This window comes from Lontra canadensis, unplaced genomic scaffold (genome assembly GCF_010015895.1).
Source record: "Lontra canadensis isolate GAN:19392208 unplaced genomic scaffold, GSC_riverotter_1.0 scaffold53, whole genome shotgun sequence".
Taxonomy (NCBI): Eukaryota; Metazoa; Chordata; class Mammalia; order Carnivora; family Mustelidae; genus Lontra; species Lontra canadensis.
In genome coordinates this window covers 9,750,545-9,774,465 of record NW_022631047.1, presented here as the reverse complement: position 1 = coordinate 9,774,465, position 23,921 = coordinate 9,750,545, and the positions used below count along the sequence as shown (strand labels likewise).

General features: G+C 51.4%; 3 protein-coding genes across 6 annotated transcripts in view; 2 read left to right on the top strand and 1 right to left on the bottom strand.

The window, feature by feature from the left end:
- Positions 1-21,928, bottom strand: part of VAMP1 (vesicle associated membrane protein 1) — a 73,350-nt gene extending 51,422 nt beyond the window's left edge. Inside the window, exons 1-6 of one of the 2 annotated variants that reach the window (XM_032874795.1) lie at positions 21,867-21,928; positions 21,478-21,587; positions 18,126-18,252; positions 17,761-17,919; positions 17,005-17,056; positions 13,992-16,593 (exon numbers count right to left, since the gene is read on the bottom strand). In XM_032874795.1, coding sequence (XP_032730686.1) covers positions 16,577-16,593; positions 17,005-17,056; positions 17,761-17,919; positions 18,126-18,252; positions 21,478-21,503 — 381 coding nt within the window. In that variant the 5' untranslated portion in view covers positions 21,504-21,587; positions 21,867-21,928 and the 3' untranslated portion in view covers positions 13,992-16,576. Of the gene's footprint in view, positions 1-13,991; positions 16,594-17,004; positions 17,057-17,760; positions 17,920-18,125; positions 18,253-21,477; positions 21,588-21,866 lie in introns of those variants that run through there. The other variant, XM_032874794.1, reaches the window with a different exon arrangement.
- CD27 (CD27 molecule) lies at positions 523-5,665 on the top strand. Of its 3 annotated transcripts, XM_032874793.1 has the most exons (6): positions 535-885; positions 1,031-1,162; positions 3,991-4,173; positions 4,381-4,467; positions 4,727-4,849; positions 5,113-5,665. In XM_032874793.1, the coding sequence occupies exons 1-6, from the start codon at positions 750-752 to the stop codon at positions 5,235-5,237; spliced, it is 786 nt and encodes a 261-aa protein (XP_032730684.1). In that variant the 5' UTR covers positions 535-749; the 3' UTR covers positions 5,238-5,665. The 3 variants fall into 3 exon arrangements, with proteins under 3 accessions (XP_032730683.1, XP_032730684.1, XP_032730682.1); XM_032874792.1 differs by lacking the exon at positions 4,381-4,467 and having other exon boundaries at positions 523-885; positions 1,031-1,063; positions 4,730-4,849; XM_032874791.1 differs by lacking the exon at positions 4,381-4,467 and having other exon boundaries at positions 540-885; positions 4,730-4,849.
- TAPBPL (TAP binding protein like) lies at positions 6,240-13,512 on the top strand. Its single transcript, XM_032874790.1, has 7 exons — positions 6,240-6,338; positions 7,101-7,319; positions 7,466-7,723; positions 10,440-10,778; positions 11,389-11,691; positions 12,835-12,918; positions 13,095-13,512. Exons 1-7 carry the CDS (start codon positions 6,272-6,274, stop codon positions 13,136-13,138), a joined length of 1,314 nt encoding a protein of 437 aa, XP_032730681.1. The 5' UTR covers positions 6,240-6,271; the 3' UTR covers positions 13,139-13,512.
- Positions 21,929-23,921: the final 1,993 nt, after the last annotated feature.

Below are 23,921 nucleotides of genomic sequence, written 5' to 3'. Positions count from 1 at the left end.
GCTCAAGCCCAGGACCCTGAGATCAAGACCTGAGCCGAAGGCAGATGCTTAACCGACTGAGCCACCCAGGTGCCCCAGTATTCAATTCTTTTGCTGCAGAAATGTGCTTGATTGAGTGCTACTCTGGCCTCATGAGGATGCCTGAGGGGGTTAGTTACTCCTTAAAATCTGAAAAATTCTGAATTCTAAAACTTACCTGACCCCAACAGTTTCAGCTAAAAGTCTGTGGACCTATACTCAATTCAGGATCCCCCTCCCTCTCTAAACTGTTATTAGCTTGTAAGCTGTGAACAGGGGGCAACGTGGGCATCTTTGTGTCTGAGCGTGTGAATAGGAGAGGTGGTAACTGAGCGTCCAACATTCTGTAAAAGAGGCACGGGCGGGTTCCGATCTCAGCGGCCAGGAGATGCGGGCGTCTTGGGGGGGATGGAGGTCTCTGAAGAGCAGCAGGTCTTCTGACAGCACTTGCCCTTTAATACTCTCCCTGGTACCCAGCACCCAGCACCCAGCACACGGAAAAGGGGGAGGGGGTGGAAGTCACGGCTCTGCGGAAAAAAACCAGCCACAACGGAGCTGCAGCTGCCATCAAAGGTCGGCTTGCCACCTGAAGCCAGCAACTCGAAGAGGGCCTGCAGCTGCTACCCAGGAGGTACTGAGAGTAGGGCCCCAGCACCCCACTGGAGGGGCCAGCTCCACGGAGGCCAGGCATCAGTAACTGGAACGTAGAAAGGGCTCCCTGGGCAAGAGCCATGGCCCGGGCACCTCCCTGCTGGCTGTGGATTCTAGGGACCCTGGCGGGACTCTCAGCGACCCCAGCTCCCAAGCCCTGTCCAGAGAAGCACTACCTGGTCCAGGGAGAGCTGTGCTGCCAGATGTGCAAGCCAGGTGAGAGAGGAGGGCTTGCTGGGAGCTTGGGGGGGAAGGGCAGCAGAGAGTGCGTCTGAGCTCAAAGAGAGGAATCCTGTACTAGCCTTGACAAGGGCAGAGAAGTGGCCTTCCTTGGGCCTTGACCCTGGACCTCTGCTCGCAGGGACTTTCCTCATGAAGGACTGTGACAAGCATGGTGAGTCTGCTCAGTGTGACCCGTGCATCCAGGGGGCCTCCTTCTCACCAGACCACCATTCCCGGCGCCACTGTGAGAGCTGTCGGCATTGTAACTCTGGTGAGATGGGCAAGCCTCTGGGGGCCAAGGTGGCAGAGGTGGGTGTGGGGAAGCAAGGAGGAGGGGGCCAGAGCTTGTCACTTTGAGGCTACTGCAAGGGGGCCAATGCGGGAAAGTGGGGGACCCTGAGCAGGACACGTACTGGTGTGGGGAGAACTCTGGTGTTACAAGGAAGGGGTAAGCAGAATGTGGGGGGCTGCCGAGAATGGGTGTACCACTCAGATCACCACAAGAAAAAGGAGTAAGTGAGGAAAAGGAAGCAGAAGTGGCCCTAGGATCCTAGATTTCAGATGAGCGACACCCTATGGATGAACTGGCTTGGTCTAGAAGCATGCATTTGTTTGGAACTTGGAGAACATCTTTCTTAGGATTTAACAATACCAGCCAGTGGGGAACATCCTTCTTCTTCTTTTTTTTTTTTTTTTTGGCATAAAAGCCAATTTAGGAAAAGGAATATGTATGCGGCCCATGTTTTTCTTGTTTGTTTTATAATTTTATCTTTTTTAAATGAAGAAGTGTAATGTCTGCAGCTGTGTTATGAATTCCTATTATTCCTCCAGCTTAGCTAGAATTTCAGAAACTGTATGCCAGCCGGGATAGAGGCACAGGCTTTAAAGTGGCCTCTTTGAACAAACATTCCCCCTCAGGACCCTTCTGAGGGCTCTGGAACTGAACCACTACCCTGCTTGTCTATAAAATATGCTTGGGCTCAGTAGGCCTTTTAGACTGTCATATCGAAAAATGAACTAAATAAAAGGTTTTGCCATTGCAAATCGGTCAAAAAACAATATCTTACATACATAAGTATTCCTCAGTCCACTTAATTTAAAAATCTATTACTGGATGCTTTTCTCTTCTTGGCAGCAACCCCAGCAGGGTTGGAATATTCTTTTTTTTTTTTTAAGATTTTATTTATTTATTTGACAGAGAGAGATCACAAGTTGGCAGAGAGGCAGGCGGGGGCGGGGGGTGGGGGAAGCAGGCTCCCTGCTGAGCAGAGAGCCGGATGTGGGGCTCGATCCCAGGACCCTGAGATCATGACCTGAGCCGAAGGCAGAGGCTTAACCCACTGAGCCACCCAGGTGCCCCGGGTTGGAATATTCTAGTCAGAGTCTCCCCACTCACGTAGGCCCCACCAGGAGGCCTTTTCCCAATACTGAGCCAGTCCCCCCTCCCGTTGCTGGGCTCCAGACCAGGCAATCCATGATACTTCTCTGTAAGACTCAGCCCGTGGGCCTCCATAGCACCCACGCAGCTACTGGCTGTAGGACACCAGGGGGAAGATGGCCAGGGGGAGGCTGAATAAGTGTGGCCCCCCTGGACCTCAGTGTTCCCCTGGGTAAAATGGAGAGGCACCAGACATCAGCCTGGAATTGGGGGCACAGGTTATACGTGGTGAAGAGAACTCCCAGGTCTCTGGATACTCATCTCTGAAAACGATGGCACTCCCATGCAGAACCAAGCCCAGCTCTCTCTTTAACCCTTCCTCCCCTCAGGCAGATACCCTCCTGGCCACCGCCTCTGGCATCTGAGGTGATCTTCCTCGACTTTGCCTACCTCTTCTCCTCTCCCCAGTCCCTGTCACCTCCCCCATCACTGTTCTCCTCCTGTGGACCCTTGTCCAGGCTGGCTCACAATTCCTGGTAAGCCACAAAGAAACGAAATTCTGGTAGCAGCTACTAGTCAGAATTCCGAAAGAAGTGGAATAAGGATGGAAAGAAGGAATCTGTGTACCTCTCCCTTTCCTGGCAAAAGGCATCTGCTAAAGGAATTGTTAGAGCACTGGTCGTTGTCTTTGGCATCCTCCAAGCCTTCCTTTCTGCACCCCACTTGCCCCGTCAGGGCTCTTCTCCCTGGGTCCCCACGAGTGCACTGTCCCAGGGCCCCACCACGCTGGGCTCAAGCCTGCCCACATCCGGGTGCTGGTGCCTTCCCCAGAATCACTCTCCTCTTTTTAACCCTAACCACCTGTGAGCACAAACCCACCCAGTGCCCCTCACATCCTCCTCCCCTAATGGAATTTTTTGGCAGTCACTCTGCACCTGACCTCTACACTTGAATAAAATTCACACTGTAAAGCCAAAGTATGTTACTAATCAAATAACTCTCCAGTAAAGTTTAAAAACCCATCAGGGACCATAGCAGCACTATTCCTGATTGCTTAAAAACTGGAAAATACCCAAATGCCCGTTAACAGAATAGACACATGAATCACGGTATATTCATACAGTGAAATGCTATACCGCATGAGAACGAGCGGTCCGCAGTTACAATATGGATGAATTTCACAAGGGATTGAGGAAGAGGGTCAGACACAAGTGAGTACACATGCATGACTAGACAAATACAGTACAAAAATAAGCAAAGTGACTCGCGGCGTTAGGAAGTCGGGCTGGTGGCTATCTGTGGGTGGGAGGAGGTAGTGACTAGAAAGGGACACTGCTGCTCTTGTTCGTGGCTCCCATCTGAAGCCATTCTCAAGCTTTACGCTTGTGACCTGTGTACATCTTTGTCTGTCTCTTGTACTTCAATGAGAAGTTATCAAAGTGCCAGGGAATAGGAGAGAAAATCCTGCAAGCTGTTTCTACTTTTTACAGTTGGCATTTTCTGAACCATGAGTAAAGGGAAAAAACCCAAGTGTTTCCCTTTAATGACACTAGTAATACAGGCAGAGCCCCTGGGTGACAGGGAGGGAGGGGCAGCCTTTGCGTGGTTGGGGCAGGAGTCCCTGCAGCTGGACCTGGGATGGGAGCTCGGGACAGAACTTAGCAAGCATGCCTGGCAGGTCTCCGAGGCCTGAGCTTCTTGTGTTCCTCTTCTGTCCCCAGGTCTTCTCATTCGAAACTGCACCCTCACCGCAAATGCACAGTGTGCCTGCCCCAAGGGCTGGCAGTGCAGGGACAAGGAGTGTACAGAGTGTGACCCTCCTTCAAACCCTTTGCTGACACTGCCTCGACCGTCTTGGGCCCCGGACCCACACCCACAACCCAGCCACTTACCTTACACCAAAAGTAAGTTCCGGCCAATGCTTTGTCCAGCCATGGGGATAAGGGTCGCGCCCCAAACATCACCCTCCCCACATCAGCTGCCTGGCCAGCTGGTCAGCCTTCCCATCTCCCTGGGCCTCTTAGGGCAGCTGAAGGCCTTGGGCCTGCCTTCAGCCCAGGCTTGTGCCCTGGGAGGTTCCCTGCGGCTGCTCACCCTGCCTCTTTCTCCAGGGATGCAGGAGCCCAGGACAGTTCCGCAGGTGCAGACTCTGGCTGACTTCAGGTGGCTGCCTGCCGCAGCCCTCTCAACCCATTGGCCAGAATGGGGAGTCTTCTCCCCATTCTCTACCCCCAGGGAGACTGCATACAGGAAAGGGAAGCCAGCCAGAAAGCTCCTAGGAGTAGGGGGAAGATGGGGAAGAAGCAGAGTCTAGGGATTAGGAAAGAATTTAGTCAAATGGTAGCAGTGGGGGAGGGGATGAGAGAGAGACAGGAGGAGGGGTGACAGGTGGTCTGGGCTGAGGGGAGTCAAGGCTGAGGCCCTCTCCAAAAACCCTTGCGTGGTCCTTGCCTATCACAGCCCAAAGGCCCCTGTGCAGCTCAGATTGCATCCGCGTCTTTGTCATTCTCTCTGGGATGTTTCTTGCTTTCACCGTGATGGGACCCCTGTTCTTCCATCAACAAAGAAAATGCAGACTAAGTAAGAGACAAAATACTGGTCTCCAGTCCTGTCCCTGCACCCTACCCTACCACCCCAGCCCCGCTGTCCATGCCTTGAACCTCACCGAAGGCTTGCTCAATGCATATTTACCAATCCTGGCTCCCCCCTCCTCTTCCTTTTCTCTCAGCTAGCAACCCCCTGACAGCCCTCCCCGAGCCTGAACCTCCTTGGCTTATCTCCACTCCATTCACCACGTCCCACCCCCAATGCCCCCCAAGGTTCATCCCATTCTCCTCCCGCAGACAAAGAAGAAAGTCCAGTGGTGCCGGCAGAGCCTCGCGGGTACAGCTGCCCCAGGGAGGAAGAGGGCGGCGCCATTCCCATTCAGGAAGATTACCGAAAACCAGAACCTGCTTCCTACTCCTGAGCTTGCGCACGGAGAAGGCTGGGTGGGCGGGTCATCACTACAATAAATTCTCCGCCTCCATCCCACCCCAGCGGCCATCCACCCGGGCATCGAGACCTGGCACACACACACCCCCACACCCCGACCCCCACCTCCGTCTCCAAGCCGGGGTTTCAGTACCATCCTGTCATCAGGACTCTTTTCCTGTGCGCAGACTTGAAAAAGTGCCTTTTGGAGACTGACACCAGCAAGGACGCATGGGGGTGAGATGGAGGGTAGGACGTGGGCCCCACCCCCACCCCAGTGTGTCCTGGCCCAGCCACCTTCACCCCTGCACTGCACTGGAAGGGTGGGGCCTTAGGTGGAGAACACACTTTCCCCTAGAACCACCACGTGCTGTATCACCGACCTAAAAATTTGGCAAAATAAAGTGACAACCAAACCACACACCGAAGCTCTCCCCGCAGGCTCAATCTCTCTCTCTCTCTTTAAAATTCCAATCTCACGGTGCAGGCCACACCCAGCCTCCTCTCCCAGATCGGGGATCTGAAGGAGGAGCTCTCTCCAGGGCAGACTAGAGTTGGGGCCCCGCCCAAGTCGGGGAGTGGGGATCGCGAGTGGGTGTGGCACCCACAGAAAATGAAGAAAGTTCCCCCAGTAGCCCCTCAGTCTCGCCCTGCCCCCCTTTTTTCAGCTCCACTTTCTTGGTTGGGGAGCCAAAAGCGTGCATGCAGTCAAGTCAGATCTTGAGATAACCTGAGGATTTGGCGGGGTGCCATGGCGGGGGAGAAAAAGGAGAACAAGGAACAGGACTCTGGCAGGAGCACCTGGTGGCTTCACTCTCAAAGGCAGCCGCGGTGACAGTCGAAGTGAAAGCGAAAGAGAAGTAGGCCAAGGACTGAAGAGAAAGCAACAGGCTGGCAAGGGTGGTTTGGAGAGGCCCCTCTTCTCCACCCGGGCCGTGCCAGCGGGAAGCCGTGCAGAGGGGCGGTGGGGGACTGGGGGACTGGGGGACTGGGCGACTGGGGTACGAGGGGGGCGGGAGCGCTGCCCCCATGGGCACGGGGTTGGGATGGTGCCTGCTGCTGTGCTTGGCTCTGTCCGGGGTGGCGGCAGACCCAGGTGAGCGGGGAGCGCTGGCTTGGGGGTGGGGGTGGGGCACCAGGGAGGGCACCAGGGGGGGAGGGCACACGCGGTGTGATTCCGGAAGAGGAAAGGGTTGCGGGGAGGGGCCCGGGATGACCTCCTAAACCGAACAGGAAAAAGGCCAGCAAAGTAAGATACCAAAGGTGTTGGGGAGAGGGTAGAAGACTGTGGGAAAAGCCAAATGAAGTGAAGAGGGGCCTCCTGGGTGGATGTGGTGGGGGCCTACCGGAGAGGGCACTGTCTGGGAGCAGAACCTGAAGGGGAAGGGTTCCCCCGCTAGGAAATCCGCGCGGGAGGTGATCCCCGGAGGTTTGGGGAGGGGAAGGCCACTGGTAATGGCAGAAAGCACAGCAGACCCAGTGGGCGGGCTGGGAAATTGAGAAGATGGTTGCCACACAAGTGTCCTGTCTCCTCTCCCGGTGGCAACTTTGCTCATTTATTTGCTTTAGCTGAGAATTCCCTTGACTGAAGAGAGTATTTGGTGCCAGTTGTAGTAAAAAAAACTCTTCCAAGTAAGGCAAATCCAGGATTTTAAGTAATTCCTACCAAGTATGTACCTGGAGTTAGCAGGTGCTTCCTAGAAAGGCTGGTGTGGGGTGACAAAAGAGGGACACAGTGACAGCTAGGACCCTGGAAGACTTTTACTCCTTCCTTGATGACTCCACAGCTGGGGTAGGTGACCTGGGCACAGAAGCAACTCTCTGGGAAGAGGGTGCTCACCCTGTCTTTAACCTGCAGCGGAAAGGCAGTTGCAGGCAGTGGATGTGGTCCTAGACTGCTTCCTGGTGGAGGAAGGTAGGCAGCTTGGAGGTTTTGCCAGCAGTAAGAACATGGTGAAGGCCTTGCTCGTGCTGAGGCAGGCACCAGTGCTGGATGATGGCTCCCTAGAAGGCCTCACCGACTTCCAAGGAGGCACGCTGGCTGAAGACAACCCACCTGTTACCTTCGAGGCCTCAGGTAAGAGCCCTGCACACTGTGTCCCGATCTTTCTGGGCTCCCTCTGCTGAGACAGCCCGGTGCCTGAGTACACCCACTGCGCTGGCTTCCCATGGGCCAGGTGTCCTCCAACCAACCAGACCTCTATGCTGCTCTTCTCCCCGCAGTGAACTTGGTACAGATTCCCCAGACGGAGGCCTTGCTCCATGCTGACTGCAATGGGAAGGAGGTGACTTGTGAGATCTCCCACTATTTTCTCCAGGCCACGGAGAACGCAGCTTGGTTCATCACCAACGTGCAGGTATCTGGAGGGGGACCTAGTGTCTCCATGGTGATGAAGACTCCCAGGGATGCGGAGAATGGGGCTGTCTTGCACCCCACACTAAACCTGCCCTTGAGCCCCCAGGGGATGATACAAGCTGCAGGTGAGAAATTTAAAAGTAGCAGTAAGAAAATTTTGTTTTTTTTTTCAAGTTGTCAGTTACTGGGGAATAGAAGGAGAAGGAACAAGCCCACCTCCATCTACATCAGTCATCTCAAGGTGTCCCCTAGCCTCAGTCCTTTCTCCTAAAGACCCAAATAATTGGATTGGGATCATTTTCACCTCCCTAATCTGAGGAAATGACATGTGATGCTCCATTCGCATATGCTGTCCCTAGCAGTCTTTTTTTTTTTTTTTTAAGATTTTATTTTTTATTTGACAGAGGGAGAGTTCACAGGTAGGCAGAGAGGCAGGCAGAGAGGGAGAGAGGGAAGCAGGCTCCCTGCTGAGCAGAGAGCCTGATGAGGGGCTCGATCCCAGGACCCCAAGATCATGACCTGAACTGAAGGCAGAGGTTTAACCCACTGAGCCACCCAGGCGTCCCTGTCCCTAGCAGTCTTATTAAGCCAAATGCCAGTTGTATCCCAGCGAAAGCCAGCCGGGTCTGACGCTTCAAGATGATTAAAGCAACTGACAGGGATGCAAATTCATTCATTATCTCTTATCAGTAAAACCTGGTCCTTGCCCTCTCCCACCCAGCACATCCCAGCAGGTACAGGAAATTGAGAACATCACAATAGATTTCTCTAAAGTTCATCAAATCCAGTATTTGGCCTTGAAAAAGACCCAACCAAGTCTAGAGATTAGGGGGCTACCCTCTATCCTTAGAAAGCCCCCGAACACTTGAAGTTTTCTGTGGTGCAACCTAAATTTATCCTGCCACATCAGAAAAGAGAGGTTCTCATGTCTGTCCAGTGTCAACCATAGTCCTGGCACAGCTAGATATCTCCCCTTTTATCTTGGGATATTTCAAACCTACAAAAAAGGTGAAAGAATAATGGGGAGTAAGTTAGGTAATGAATACCCAATTATTAATATTTTGCCACATTCTCTCTCTTAATAAATGAGAGAATAGCTAACCCCCAAACTAAGTAAGTTGCCCATATCTCAACATTTCACCCCAGAAGTTTCCACGCAGAGCATGTACTCCTTTAGAACACAAACTTTATAACAAGGATATTCTCCTTCATAATCACAAAACCATCACCCCAGCAGCAAACCAAGGTGGGGAGCAGTCTACAGTGGTGCAGGCAGTCTGGGGGTACAGTGTGCAAAGAGTTTAGCATATTCTCACCATTACGCCGTCACCATACTGGCAATCTTGAACACCAGCAGTGATAAAATACTCCCCCCTTGCCAGGGCAGTCTGTTCCCATCACCCCCACCACTGCTTGGTACGCCACTGAGCATCAGACCTAAGAAATTGTAAAACTGATACAGTAGTCCTTTCAGGGCAGAGTCCAAATTCAAACTTCTCCAGCTGCCCCAATAATGTTCTGTATAACTTTCTGGTTTGATTTTGGGTTTGTTTATTTGTGTTTTTTTTTTTTTTAAAGGCCAGGATTCAAACAAGGATCGTGCATTGTGTTTAGTTGTCCTGTACCTTTAGCTCCCTTTCTTCTTTTTTTTTTTAATATTTTATTTATTTATCAGATAGAGAGTGAGAGTGAGTGAGCACAAGCAAGGGAGCAGCAGGCAGAGGGAGTCCCGCATGAGGCTCCCTGCTCGGCGGGGAGCGTCATGCGGGACTCGATCCCAGGACCCTGGGATCATGACCTGAGTGGAAGGCAGACGCTTAACCGACTGAGCCACCCAGGCATCCCTCTTCTTTTTTTAAGATTTTATTTATTCACCTGACAGAGAGTGAGCACAAGCAAGGGGAGCGGGAGAGGGAGGAAGAAAGCTCCCTGATCAGCAGGGAGCCCAACATGGGGCCTGATCCCAGGACCCCAAGATCATGACCAGAGCCAAAGGCAGACGCTTAACCAACCAAGCCACCCAGGGGCCCTAAGCTCTTAGCTTCCTTAAGTCCAGAACATTCTTCTCCCAGCACTGATATTTGGAGAGTCCAGGCCCACTGTCTCAAAGAGCATCCCACCATTTGGATGTGTCTGATTGTTCCTCATTAGATTCAGGTTTAACACGCTTTGCACAAATACTACCACTGTGTGCTTTTTAAATTTCTTACTCCTGGGGCATCTGGGTGGCTCAGTGGGTTAAAGCCTCTGCCTTCGGCTCAGGTCATCATCTCAGGGTCCTGGGATGGAGCCCGGCGTTGGGATCTCTGCTCAGAGGGAAGCCTGCTTCCTCCTCTCTCTGCCTGCTTCTCTGCCTACTTGTGATCTCTGTCTGTCAAATTAATAAATAAAATCTTTTAATAAATAAATAAATAAATCTCTTACTCCTGTGTTGTCTTCACAGCATCCTTGCCTTAAGCAGATGGCCTTGGCAACCCTCAGTGACTTGCCCAAGGTCACAGAGCTAGTAAGTGGAAGGAGAAGGGTTCCAAAGCTTTTTCTGCTATTCCAGTGGCCTGACCTGAAGGTCAATGGTAACCCCTAATTTTGGATATGGACTTGTCTGGTGAGAAGTCCATAGCTTTTGTTAGATTGTCTGGGGGTAAGTGATTCCAAAATAGTTAGGTTTACCATGTGTGCCAGGCTGCCTTTCCAGAGCACCATTTCCAACTAGTGGGAAATGAGCTCAGCTGGCCTCATTGTCCAGAGGAGGGGGCAGAGGCAGGCATGTGCCCACAGCTAGAAATCGAGTGGGCCGAAGGAGGAAGCAGCCCACAATCACCCTTCTTTTTCTCACTGCAGTGGAGCTCCAAGTGACAACACAGACCCCCTCCCTGAACGTCCTGCTGGGGTCCTCAGCCTCCCTGCCCTGTGTCTTCTCCATGGCACCGGGCTTGGACCTGACCCGTGTGGAGTGGCGGCTGCGTCATAAGGGCAACAGCGAGCTGGTGTACAGCTGGACAAGGGGGCAGCAGCAGGCCAAGCGGAAGGGCGCTGCGCTGCAGCCTGAGCAGCTACTTGTGGCCGGGGACGCCTCCCTTGCCCTGCCTAGCCTCACCCTGAAGGACGAGGGGACCTACATTTGTCAGATCACCACCTCTCTGTACCAAGCTCAACAAATCATCCAGGTCCACGTCCAAGGTGAGGCCATACTCAGGTCTCTGAGGGAGAGTGGAAGGGATACACCTATGGGAGCGTTTTCCAGGACAGAATCCAACACAAGGGCAAGTCCCCAAGAGGCAGACGGTCACATTGCCATGACCTAACTGCCATCACCATCCTAGAGGCACAGACCATTCCCCGTCAGACTCCAGGAGAATTCCACCAGGCAGTTTCCCATCCCAGATCCCACCACCCTGTCCTGGCTGGCTGTCTCCCAAGTACCCCAGTCCCTTGGGACCACATCCTAAGAAGGAGCAGCAGCAAACCCAGGAGGGGCCGTGGGCGCTGTCTGACTGGCAGGAGTACTTCATCACTATGTCCTTGAAAATCAGCAGCCTATAGTGATGGGAAGAAGCCAACCTTTACTTGGTTTTACTACTATTTTTCAACTGCCTATGAAAGACGTGCTCCCTTCTGGCCTGCACCCAGGGTGGACTCCTTACACCCACCTTGGGCCCTCCACTGGGGGTTAATTCCTTCAGCTCCCACAACCTACTTTCACTCCCAGCAGGAAGAGAAAGGAAGCTTTGGGAGATTAAGCCATCAGGTTGGGGCCCTCTGGCATCTTCTTCCTCATTCTTTCTTCCAGCTTCCCCCAAAGTACGACTCAGCTTGGAGAACAAAACTCTGCCAGCCACCCTCATCTGCAGCATCACTGGCTATTATCCTCTGGACATGACCGTGACATGGAGTCGAGAGGAGCCAGGCGGAGCCCCGGTCCCAGTCTCTGGCGCCTCCTTCTCTAGCCTCCGGCAAAGCGCAGCGGGCACCTACAGCATTTCCTCCTTTCTGACCGTAGAACCTGGCCCTATAGGCACCACTTACACCTGCCAGGTCGCCCACAGCTCCCTGGAGCAGCCCCTGGGGGCCAGCACCCAGATCCTCCCACCAGGTACTAGGACTGCCCTCCTTTCCTACCTCCATACTTGGGCTCATGGCTCTCCTGCCCCCAGCTCAGTCTCTGGCCTTGTTCTGCTTCCCACAGCACTTTGTTTAACCTCTGCCTCTTGGTTCCCGAAGTGGCAGCCCCCCAATCCTAGCTGCCCCCACATCCCAAGACTCCACCAAACCCCAGGTTCCAGGGCCCCAGGCAGTATACTGAGAGCTGGAGACCAAGGGTTCCTGCCCTCAAGGAGCTTAGTCAGTTTGGAGGGACTGACGCCACTGACGCCTGCTGAGGGAGCTAGCTCAGGGGGGAAGAAAACAGCCAAGACGGAAAGAACAGCATATGTGAAGGCCAGATTATAAACAGTCTCAGGAGAACTTGGGGAACTGCACAGCTAGAGCCAAGGGTATGTGGGAAAAGGGAGAAGTGGCCCTGGAGCTTGAAAGTAATTACATCTATTGAGCATTTATATGAATCAAGCAGTTAGCTATATGATCACGTGTATTATCATGACTCCCATTTTACTGATGAGCAAACTAGCTCTTACAGATGTCAGGGAATTTGCCCAAGGCCACCAACCTAGTAAATGGTCAAAGAAAATATGAAAAATGGGCACTGACTGCCCTACAGCCTTAAACCCTCTACGCTATTAGAGGGCAGATCACAATGGGATTTCAGGCTGCAATTTCATCCTAAAGTCACAGAATGTCATAGAGAGGTTTTCAACAAGAAATGCAAACATCCGGGAGCATTGGGCATTATTTGGTAGCTTGCCAGACTGCAAGCTTCCCCAGAACTGGGGTTTTGTCTCAGTTTACTTCGTTTCCCAGCTAGTCAAAATTTCAGTTTACCTGTCAACAACTTATCTAACCTAAATCTCTCTAAATGTCCCAAAGTGGGAAGGGGTAGGAAAACACATGGACATCCCACAACCTTCAACAAGTATGAATACTACAGTGTGCCCAGGTCCTAGGTGAAAGCAGAACGCTTGCCATGAACTCCTTAACCAGGGATGGGGGTGCACGCGCAGACATGCTCTCTTTCTCCTCTCCCTTTCCCTCCCTGCTTTGTCCCTCTTGCTGGGGCAGGTGCGGCCTCAAAAATTATTCCAACCTACTGATTCCTGCCTGTGCTGTTCTCAACCTACAGAGCAGAAAACAGCCTTTGGAGTCCTTTTGGCCAGCAGCCTCTTCCTTCTTGCACTGTTGTTCCTGGGGCTTCAGAGACGGCAAGGTAAGCCCTGCCCTGCCCCTCCTTACCTGTAGATCAGCCGGCTCCAGCCACCTCCCCACCCAGCCCAGGGATGAAGCCCAAGTGTCCTGAGTTCCAGCCAGTCCCCATACCACAGCCCCTGGCTTTTGGGGTTACCTCAATTGAAAACATCCTCCTTCCTTCTTGTTTTCTCCTAGCTACCTCACCAAGATCTGCCAAGACTCTGAGGCCCTCTGGGTAACCGCCCTCCTGCCTTAGAGCAAAAGGGAATAGTAGTCACATTGTCCCAGAAGGACTCCAGCCCAAGTCTCAGAGCTCAAAAAGGCCCCAAGAAAGGCATGAAGAAGGCACAGATCCTGGGGACCTGGCTCTGTGTGGGTCTCTGCCTTCCTTCCTTGTGTCCCTGGGCTGAACACCAAGGGAGAAAACGTGAAGAGGTGAGAGGGTGGTTGAAAGTAGAATGTCTGGGTAGGAGGTTAAAAAATGAGCCTATGGTAGAAAAGAAAAAGGGAAAACACTAAGAAAGGAGTAAGTGGGCAAGTCATGATCTCATGGTTCATGAGATGGAGACCTGCATGGGGCTCCATGCTCAGTGGGGGTCTGCTTGAAGATTCTCTCCCTCTGCCCCTCCCCCTGACTCATGCTCTCATTCCCTCTCTAAAATAAATAAATCTTTTTTTAAAAAAAGGAGTGAGTCGGGGGGACAGTGGGACAAAGGGGTGTGGCAGTTGGGCCATAACACACAAGCATTTGAACTCTGTCCAAATAAAAGCCTCTTGTGTCCTCAGAAACAAAGCTTTTCCACTTTCCTGTCTTTCCCCACACCGGACCCAACTGAGCCCTGTCCTCAAGCCTTGCCACACCCACTGGCAGAGTGTTCAGGGTATGAAACGAAGGCCCTCAGAGGTGGCCCTGGGGCGCCACGTCAGGTTGCTCTGTTTGGAACTCTGAGCCACAATTAAGATCGACCTCTTTTGGACAGCGCCTCCCTCATTCAACTGCCAGGGAGAGATTTCTCCTTCCATCCAACTCTAAGATGTGTCTGGTGACGACAGCGGAACTCAGCAGAAGAAAACTGGACGTGAGGCTGCTGGGGAACAGGGTGTGTTCGCAGAGGCCTCACGTGGGCGCCCCCTCGGACAGTCTGGGCAGCACGAGGACATAGGAAGGAGGCAGAGGGGAGGCGTCAGAGAAAACCTGCAGTGGTTTCTGATGTGATATGTGAGATGCCCACTCGACTTCCTGTCACCACTTCCTCTCACTAGCACCTGGAAGAGTCGGGCCGCGCCAGGTACAGATGCAGAGCGGAGACCACTTCCTCTGCCAACACATGGATCTTTTATCTCGAGAGTGCCACATGGCACCTGTAAGCCAGCCTTCCGGCCTCACGCAACAACACACCGTAAAGGAAAAGAACCCCCCCCCCGCCCCTCCTCAGTTACTCCAACCCAAACAACAACCAAGTCAGTTTAGTGGTAGGAATTTATATATATATATATATTTTTTTTTTTTTGCCTTTGTTCAGAATACATGAAGTTGGTAAATATGCCACATGCCTGGGGTGGAAGTACAACAGTTATTATTCTATACAAGTATGAGGTTGGGGGTAGGAAAAAAGACAGAAGTGATGACAGACACACAGTGGAAACCCCACATCGCCTCATGGCAAACCAAGGAAGAAGGGGATGTGGGAAGCTCGGCTTCATTTGACTGCAAAGTCCCAAGGTTTGGTTGCATATTTGCTCATGCACATGGGTGGTGGGAGGGAAGAGGGACAGCAAAGACACAGAAGAGGGTACAGGGTGGGGTGAGAAAGAAAGTAGAAGGCCAAACATCCCCAGAAGAACAAAGCCAACTACATCTGGTGAGCCTCAGAGGGATAGAAACCCAGGAAAGAATTCCTGTGACAGGGCTGGGTGGGCCAAGAGGGCGAATTTGCTCCAGGCTCGGGACACATCGAGGACAGTGGCAGTTCTTCTCCAGCGGTGACCCCCTGCATTAGGCAAGGAGGAGCCCAGAGGAGATTGGAGACCTTCGAGGGGGGCCGTTGGGAGGGTACACTGACTGCTTTCTTCCAGCTCTTCAGTCCTGCCCTGCGGCAGGACGAAGGGAATGTGGGAAACAGGGGCAAAAGGAGAGGAAGGATGGTTTTGTGCAATGAAATGCTGCTGCATGGAAAGGAAGCACCCAGACCCAGCCCGGCTGGGCCTGGCCTGGCCTCAGCCTCTTCCTGCTTGTGGGCTGGAGGACGGGAGGAATAAGGGGTCATGGGTATTCCCCCTTGCTGCTCCCAGCCTCCCTCCTTCCCTCACGCCTGGGTCTGTCCCACTCCACAAGCTATCCTGAAGCCCAGCCGTGGCCTCCCACCCTCGGGTTCCACTGTCTCCCCCCACAAACCATGCAGAGGGGAAAGGAAAGGAGGCAAAGTGGAGTTCAGAAGGGTACAGGTAGTTCAGAAGGGGAACACAGCACAGGAAGAACAGACAGGAGGCTCTAGATAAGGGGGCCCATAATGGCACAGCAGTGCACATGAGCACCTGTCCACAGACAGTCCCGCCTCCCACCCAAGACCGGTTGGGGGGGTATACTGGACTTCTCAGAATACTCAGAATTTGCCAGCTTCAGGAAGGACCTCCTGCCTCATCCTTATCTTTGGTAAGTACATGGGAAGGGTATAGAGGAAAGCAGTCCCGGAGAGCCCAGGTATCCTCAATTCTAACACCTCATGCTTTATCAAGGGGAAGGGAGGAGTGGGACCCTCCCCAACGAGCTGGCAACAAGTGGCTTCTTCCAAGCTTGTTATTTTCAGATTAGGCCCTTGACTCGTTGTCTCTCTATAATTAATACTTGTTATCTCCAACAATTAAAACTAACTCAGAATCCCCAGCTTTGGCTCTATGAAATTATGTGGTGCTCTCATAAATGATACAGAATCCTGCAGAAAATGTGGACGAGAGACAACCCCTTGTAGTTATGAGCTTAGAGGGCTGCTTCTAGGATGGGAATGAAGCTGGTCCTTTTGCAATTAAGATGCCTTCTATAGGTCTCCAGAAAACAAAGCAAAAGGCTGTATGATCCCTGATGACAGAAAGTCTCGGACAGATCAGAAATAACTGCAAAAACAGATTTGACTTTCCAAAAGGGTACTACCCCAACCAAGTTGGATTTCGGGCCCACCCCAGGCTCCTTTTCAGGTCTGGCCTAAGAGAAGAGCCCCTAGTGATCAGGGCAGTCCTGAGTGAGCTGCCCTTCTCCCTGCTGTTCCCAGTCCCCTCCCACCAGTGACCGGGCCTTTCCTGGTAACACCATGGGCACCAACACCCTTCTCCTTCCCCAATCTTGACAGCTTCTTGGGCACGTCACCTTGGCTACACCCCTTCCTCTTCTCTTGGCCTCCAATTCTTTTTGGCTTTGGGGGAACTTGAGAGCACATAAGAAGGGGGCAGGGAGGTGCCAGCTGTGGCTCTTCAGGGAGTTACTTCGAGACTGTGCCACGAGCAGCATTTCTAGTGTTGAGGGACACAGTGCAAATGAGAGCAACAGAAAAGGAGGAATGGGCGATGGAGAAGCCAGGACAGGGTGGAGGAAGGTAGATGGGGACGTTCATTGAGAGAGCAAACAGAGGGAGAGGGATGTGAGTTTGGATGGCAATGGAGAACAGGGAAGGGGTGGCACATTCTCAAGTAAAAAAGTAGACTGGACACAGGAATCAGGAAGTCCCAGATGGAAAAGAAAAAGAGACAGGAGAAAACAAGAGGGCAAATTACATCACGTTACTAGACATTCAGGCCTTTCAGTCGCAGGTGTTCCATCCCCGTGGTCTCCCTCTGACCCAAGCCAGTGACAAACAGCACAGCCCCACTTCCTCAGAAAAGGAAGGACCATCTTCCCACGAGATCTTGCAGAGGGAAGGCTTGTCCATCAAGGAAGTCCCTTGTCTTTGCCCTTCCTCCCTCCCAAACCAGGTGATGATCCCACAGCAGCGATCTCCATACCTCAGTGAGAGCAGCCCTACTCCCCAGGCAGGCAGGAAGGCAGGCAGGGCTGGGAGAAGACTCCAGGACCTTCCCACCTCTTCACCCCACCAGCAATCTCAGCGATACTTACTTACAATAACTACCACGATGATGGCACAGATAGCTCCCAGCATGATCATCATCTGAGGAAACATTGACCAAAAAATGGGTCCTTGGATTTGGGGAAGAGGAAAGAGGATGTTCCCACTAGAGATGTGGGAAAAGAACTTCCTCCATCCTGGGGACAGTGGAAGAAACCACTCATCCCCCAGGAAATAGGCGGGTCTCTCAGGAAGGGCCCAACCCTCCAGTTCCCCATGAGACAACCACCCCTGCACCACAGCTGAGGCTTCCCAGAAACATCCGAGCATCTGTGGCTCGCTCCATCTCGCTTGGCTCCTTTTGCCTGAGGCTTTGAAAGGAATGCCATGGAGGTGCAGACACAGCATCTTTAGTCAGTTGGTTCATTTTCCATTGTGAAGTATTCATCTTATTCCTAAAAGCTGCAGGTATTTAAATATAGACCTATCCTCGCCATCGAGTTAATGTTGGCTGTGTGTGGGGAAGGATGAGGCAAGATTTTCCCAGGGATCTTTGAGGGAAAAGCAGCCCGACTGACCACTTCCCAACTCCTCAGCGTATGGCTGGCACCCAGTTAGTGGTTCTGAGCGCTCTAGCCTACCCTGGTGGCCAATTCTGGGTACTGCATCTCAAGGAGGCTTTCAGATTTCCTCCCCTCAAGGTTCCTCAGTGCCATGGGAGAGGAGGAAGGTAGAACCTGAGCGTTTTCTTTTCTTCCAGGAGTTGAGGCCCAGGAAGAGAAAGCAGAGAGGACAAGAAAACTCACCTTGCAGTCTTTCCACCAATACTTCCTCTTTAGCTTGGCAGCGCTGGTCTCAAACCGTGACGCTCCCACTTGCAAGGCGTCAGCTCGGTCATCCAGCTGTGACAGTATCTCATCTCTCTTCAGGACCTTGTCCACATTCACACGCATGATGTCCACCACCTGAAGGGGTGCAGAAACAAAGCTAGTAAGCTTCCCTGCTAGAGACGGGTGAAAAACAACAGAATCTCAAGTCTGGTCCTGTGTAACTCAGGGATGCCTTGCTTCCCAGAGCTTTTAGGCACCCCTTTATTTAAAAAAAAAAAAAAAAAAAAAGTTTCTAAACTTCCATCATCTGGAAACTCTCAGAGAAAAAGCTCTCCACTTACTTCCTCCACTTGTGCCTGGGTTTGCTGTAGTCGTCTGTTACTGGTCGTATTAGGAGGAGGGCCAGGGGGGCCCCCTCCTGGGGCAGTCCCTTCTGTTCCTTCAGTGGGAGGCTGAGCTGGAGCAGACCTGTGGAGGGAAGGGGACCGAGTACACAAAGTAACTGAGACAAGAAAGGAATCACATGCATTCTGGCCCCATATGACAAATGCTATGGTGATGAGGCTCCATGCAACCAGAAGGGATTCTAACTTCTTGGCAACACCAAGGAGGGAGATGCAGCATAGAGGAAGAAGCAAAAGATGAAAGATCCTGTAACAACATTTAGGGGGGGTTCAGGGACATTCAGGGTGGCATCAAGAGATCTTCTTTGGGGCTATCCTTTGCCCTAAATTCAAACATCTCTGGCACAATGGCTACAGGGAAAAAGGTGCCAGCCTTGAACTAAATGGCACTTCCCTGACTGTCAGAAAGAAGCCTTTTGGGGCCCCTGGGTGGCTCAGTCATTGAGTGTCTTCCTTCGGCTCAGGTCATGATCCCAGGGTCCTAGGATCGAGACCCGCATCAGGCTCCCTGCTCAGCAGGAAGCCTCCTTCTCCCTCTCTGACTCCCCCTGCTTGTATTCCCTCTCTCACTTTGTCTCTCTCTGTCAAATAAATACATAAAATCTTAAAAAAAAAAAAAGAAGCCTTTCACATGAAGTCAAACTGGAAAATTCCTATTCAGGTTAAGAGAAATTCATATAAAAGACTAACACTTACGGACCGAACAGCTCTTTTATGCAAAGCCTAAAGAACACAAGCAAGTTGACAGACTCTGCTTAGGGGAATTGAGCTATTAGTTGTTTCACACAATGATTAGTATATCGGGGCAGCTGTAAGGACAACTTGGAGAATCACCAAAGGCAAGGTTTCTGTAGGTAGGTATAAGTCAGGACTGTTCACTTGCTTTGTTTTTGGCAGAGAAGATGGTGTTTCACTTAGATAAACCTGGGGTGCCAGGCAATTGTGTTAATTATGAAACTGTTCCAAGAGCACAGACAGGAAGCAAGAATATGGGTAATGGTCTTTGAATACATGCATCATAGAGTGTGTTCCTTCCTTTTCTAGATTTGTCGTCAAATCTCAGGAAGCTCCCCTAGTTCTTCATGTCCCAAAGAGAAATCTTGGTTTACACTACTACACAGATGCTTTCTTTCCCTTAGCCTTAGAAGGAATGAATCTAGTGGAGGTCTTCAAGATAAAATCCTTTCCATGTCCCACACATGGAGACTAAATTCACCTTCTGAAGAATTCCCAGAAATCTAACCTAAGGCATGAGATTCTTCTCTCCCAAGAAAGAATGCACCAACAGAGGGAGAGCTCTCAAACTTGATGGAGAATAGAAGTTACAGTAAGAACTCCTCATACAGGCTCAGAATCTCACAAAACATACCTCACAGGAGCAGGCCAAGAGTAAATGCATTAAGAATTAAATCATCACAAAAAGGAAATGCCTTGACTACTCACAACAGAACTGATACCCAGAAAATTCTTCCTAAGTGAATTTTTTTTTTTTTTGGACTAAAAAGATAGAGAATAACTCTTCACAGAGGCTTTACTAGCAGACTATACCCAACTCAACCCCATTAAAGAAATCACTTTCTCATCTCCCTCTAAAGCACAAAGAAAGAAAAAAAGATATAAAGTCATGGAAGGCAGAAGACTCTTGTGTTACCACTGAGCTAAGCAATCTAGTTCTCTGAAAGGTGAAAACTCAGTGAGTAGGTAGCAGCCAGTATTTGGTCTTGGAAGCAGTCCAGGATGGTCGCACCAATGACAATTTTAAGGTCAGAGACCTCGTGATGCCTTGCTGGTCACCATGCTTTCCCCATTTCCTTCAGTTCATCCCACATGTGTGCTGTTGGGAACCAGTACATCCCCCTCCTCCGCAGTGTGTGGGAGGAAAAAATGGAATTTTAGGGCTTGGCCAAAAGGCACAGAACATCACATACAGTTAAAACCACAGAAATCAGAACTGAGCTACTCTGGGAGGCCTGCGTATCTCAGTCGGTAGAGCATCAGACTTTTATCTGAGGGTCCAGGGTTCAAGTCCGGGTCAGGCGGTAATCAGTACTTTGGGGTGACTGGGTGGCTCAGTGGGTTAAAGCCTCTGCCTTCAACTCAGGTCATGGTCCCAGGTCCTGGGATAGAGCCCTCCATCAGGCTCTCTGCTGAGCAGAGAGCCTGCTTCTCCCTTTCTGCCTGCCTCTCTGCCTACTTGTGATCTCTGTCTGTCAAATAAATAAATAAAATCTTCAAAAAAAATGCAGAAATCAAATAGAGAAAAAGCGAAATGGTTATAAAGCATCTGAAGGGACGATTTCACTTACTATTTGTTGGGAGTTGGGAACACTCAGCAATAAAACATCCAGGGGTAGTCATAACCCATGCGTCACATTAGTAAATCTTTTCCCCTTTTTGTCACTAAGAGAAGCAACACAAATATATCTAAGACAAGCCAGGACTCCAGACAATAATAAGAAAGAAAAGTCTCTATTAAATATATAGTGGTCCTGAGAGGGATATACGTCATTCATCTTGCCACAGTTCTCCCTCAGGATCTTGGGACGACGGTTGTGTTGAAGATGGTCAGACACTAAATTGAATTGCTGGAGGAAGTCAGGGATCCTCAGTTCTATTTCTCTTCCAACTTGGCCTGGTCCGGATGACAGGAAAACACCTCCTATACAGGTGGCCTTGAGATGAATGGCTGCTTGGAACCACATGCCACTGCCCCCTGAGTCAGTCTGAGCTGCTCACCTGGCGCCAAAGAACTGTCGGATAAGTTTCTGGATCTTTGCTCACTGTTAAGAGGGACTGGGCGAGTAGGGTAACATGGCACAGATGGGGCGAGGGGCGTACATAAATCCGGAGATCGCAGAGCAACTCAAGTTATTAACAGGCGGGTGCACCCTTTACTGTTTCCAGAGGCCCTAAGTACAGATTTGATCAGACAACAAGAAAGGGTCTTGAACCCCCTCCCCAATGTCTCTCCATGCCCCACCTTCGTCCGGTCCCGGGCTTCACTGTTACCGAGACTGAACGGGGCTCCCCGCAAGCCAGAGGAGAGAGTGCCATGAAAGTGGGACCCCGGCGCCCCTACCCGCCCCCGTGGGGTGCTGGCTGTGGCTGCTGCAGGAATGGGGTGCTGCCCTTCCTCCCCAGGGGCGGCCAGGTCTGGGGGCGGCGCGCGGTGGTGGTTCCCCGCGTCGCAGCAGCTGCTGCAATGCGCCATTTTCCGTCCCGCAGAATCCGGCCTGGGGGTGGGAGTTAGCAAGGAGGTGTCGAGCCCCCCACACCAGGGGCAACTCACATTTCTGTGGCTGTTGAGGGATCCATCTTCTCTCCTGAGGCTGCGGCCGGATACCTGGCCGGGGAAACGCTGCGGCTGAAGTCTACCGAGCCGCCAAGCTCCGCCTCCACCTAAAAACCACAGCTCCAGTTGCGGTACAACTTACCGCAGCTACCGCGCGAGTCCCACACTTTATTAGCGTCGGCCACGCCTCCCAGTAACATTGACAACCCCGCGGCCCAATCAACGCGCAGGACAGGCGTCAGTCCGAAGCCAAGCCCGACTACGGCCGAGCCCGCCCCGCCCCTGCAAGTTGGCCAATCTCAGCTCTCCTCTCACAGCCCGACTCTGGGAAGGAGCGGTGGCCGAGGGGATCGTTCACTGACCACTACGACTATAGTTTTGCTTACCAGTCTAAGGGCTGAGTGGAAACAGGCTCCTGCTCTCTGGAAGGGCGGTGCCAATAGTTTGATTTAGGGCCCTTGGGCCCCTGCCAGCCAATTGCTGAGCAGTTCCTAAAGTCCGCCCACGACCCCTAGCTCCAGCCAATCACAGCCGCGGGCGGGCGCCAGCACGCTGTTGCCCAGACCTGAGACTGCTAGGTAAGAAGGCGGTACCGCGGGGCGCGCAGACCCTATCTTCCCACCCCTTACAAATAGTTCTGAGGTGTAGAATCCATGGAGGCAGAGCCGCGGGCCGCGTCACCCAGTTCCCCGCGCGGAGACTTCATTCATCTTTTTCCTTCAGCATAGCCAGCAAGCTCCTCACGCGGTGTCTCCTAAAACGAACAGCCCGTGCACGCCCTCTCCTCCTCTCCCTCCCATGCAGGTCTCCACATCGACTCCGTTGCCCAAACCACCTGGAAACCACCCTAGATTTCCTTACCCGTCCACCGAGGTGAGTCGATTTTTCATTCTTAGTTTTTCTAGGATTCGCTCCCCTCGTATCACCGTCCTGCTCTCACTTTATTATTTTTTTTAAAAGATTTTATTTGTCTGAGAGAGAGAGCGAGAGCGAGCGAGCGCGCACGAGCAGGGGGAGCAGCAGGCAGAGGCGGAGAGAAGCAGGCTCGCTGCCGAGCAAGGAGCCTGATGCGGGACTCGATCCCAGAATTCTGGGATCATGACCTGAGCTGAAGGCAGCCGCTTAACCGACTGAGCCACCCAGGCGTCCCCCTGCTCTCACTTTAGACTATTACCCTTGCCTGGATTGTAAAACTGAACCGTTATTGTAGCTCCCGCTAAGGATAAAGAAGGTGGCAAATGAACTGATGCCACGCTTTCTTATAACTTTGATTTTTTAGTTTTACATTTATTGAAAGTGTAGACTTATATAGATACAGATTTTTGTAATAGCTCACTCTAGTACGTACATAAAAAGGAAATTTAAAAAGAGTAACATGGTAACAGTATTCCCAAAACTTCACATTCAGAGCCTCACGCCTATGATTCCTTTTTTTTTTTTTTTTTCCATACTCAGTCTTAGATGTCCACGATTGTTCACACAATGTAGTCCTCCGTGCATGCCATCAAGGGCTTTGGCAATGTAGCATTTCTTAAGAGTGTTCCTCTTCTGTCTCTAGAATTTTCTTCCAAGCCTCAGACACCCGTTTTGCACGTTTTGATTCTTCTGAGTAGGTGTGACAAATACCGTATGACTACTGTCTGGCTGATAGTTGTAATGAAACATTCCAATTTAGATGTTAAAGTATAAACAAAATGCCTCGTAGAATCAAGGAAATGCATGTTTCTGATTCTAGTCTTGCCCTCCCTCATATACATCTTCTAAGAAACCACCGGGAAGATCTATGCAAATGTCGCAATCCTTAAACTCTTAAACCCCACCCAGTCTCCCTTGAAGGGGCACCTGGGTGGCTCAGTGGTTAAGCCTCTGCCTTTGGCTCAGGTGGTCATCTCAGGGTCCTGGGATGGAGCCCCACATCCTCTGCACAGCAGAGAGCCTGCTTCCTCCTCTCTCTCTGCCTGCCTCTTTGCCTACTTGTGATCTCTCTCTCTCTCTCTCTGTAGAATAAAAAAATAAAATATATTTTTTAAAAATCTCCCTTGGAAAAAACCAATGGAAAAAAATCAGTGAATTTTTTAAAAATTAAGATTTTATTTAAAGATATTTATTTATTTATTTATTTATTTATTGGGCTCCTGGGTGGCTCAGTGGGTTAAAGCCTCTGCCTTCCGCTCAGGTCATGATCCCAGGGTCCTGGGATCGAGCCCCACATCAGGCTCTCTGCTATGCAGGGAGCCTGCTTCCTTTCCTCTCTCTCTCTCTCTGCCTGCCTCTCCGCCTACTTGTGATCTCTGTCTGTCAAATAAATAAATAAAATCTTTAAAAAAAAAAAAAGATTTTTATTTATTTATTTATTTGGCAGGGTGATAGAGAGCACAAGTACTCAGAGAGGCAGGCAGAGGGAGAGGAAGAAGCAGGCTCTCTGCAGAGCAGGGAGCCCA

What these genes read in the sequence shown, in the direction of transcription:
- CD27 (XM_032874793.1), top strand. Translation starts at nt 750, where the DNA reads ATGGCCCGGGCACCTCCCTGCTGGCTGTGGATTCTAGGGACCCTGGCG. An exon ending in CTGTCGGCATTGTAACTCTG is followed by an intron (nt 1,163 to 3,990) that starts GTGAGATGGGCA and finishes TTCTGTCCCCAG; the next exon opens with GTCTTCTCATTCGAAACTGC. An exon ending in CCACTTACCTTACACCAAAA is followed by an intron (nt 4,174 to 4,380) that starts GTAAGTTCCGGC and finishes CTCTTTCTCCAG; the next exon opens with GGATGCAGGAGCCCAGGACA.
- TAPBPL (XM_032874790.1), top strand. Translation starts at nt 6,272, where the DNA reads ATGGGCACGGGGTTGGGATGGTGCCTGCTGCTGTGCTTGGCTCTGTCC. An exon ending in TGTTACCTTCGAGGCCTCAG is followed by an intron (nt 7,320 to 7,465) that starts GTAAGAGCCCTG and finishes TTCTCCCCGCAG; the next exon opens with TGAACTTGGTACAGATTCCC. An exon ending in GGGGATGATACAAGCTGCAG is followed by an intron (nt 7,724 to 10,439) that starts GTGAGAAATTTA and finishes TTCTCACTGCAG; the next exon opens with TGGAGCTCCAAGTGACAACA.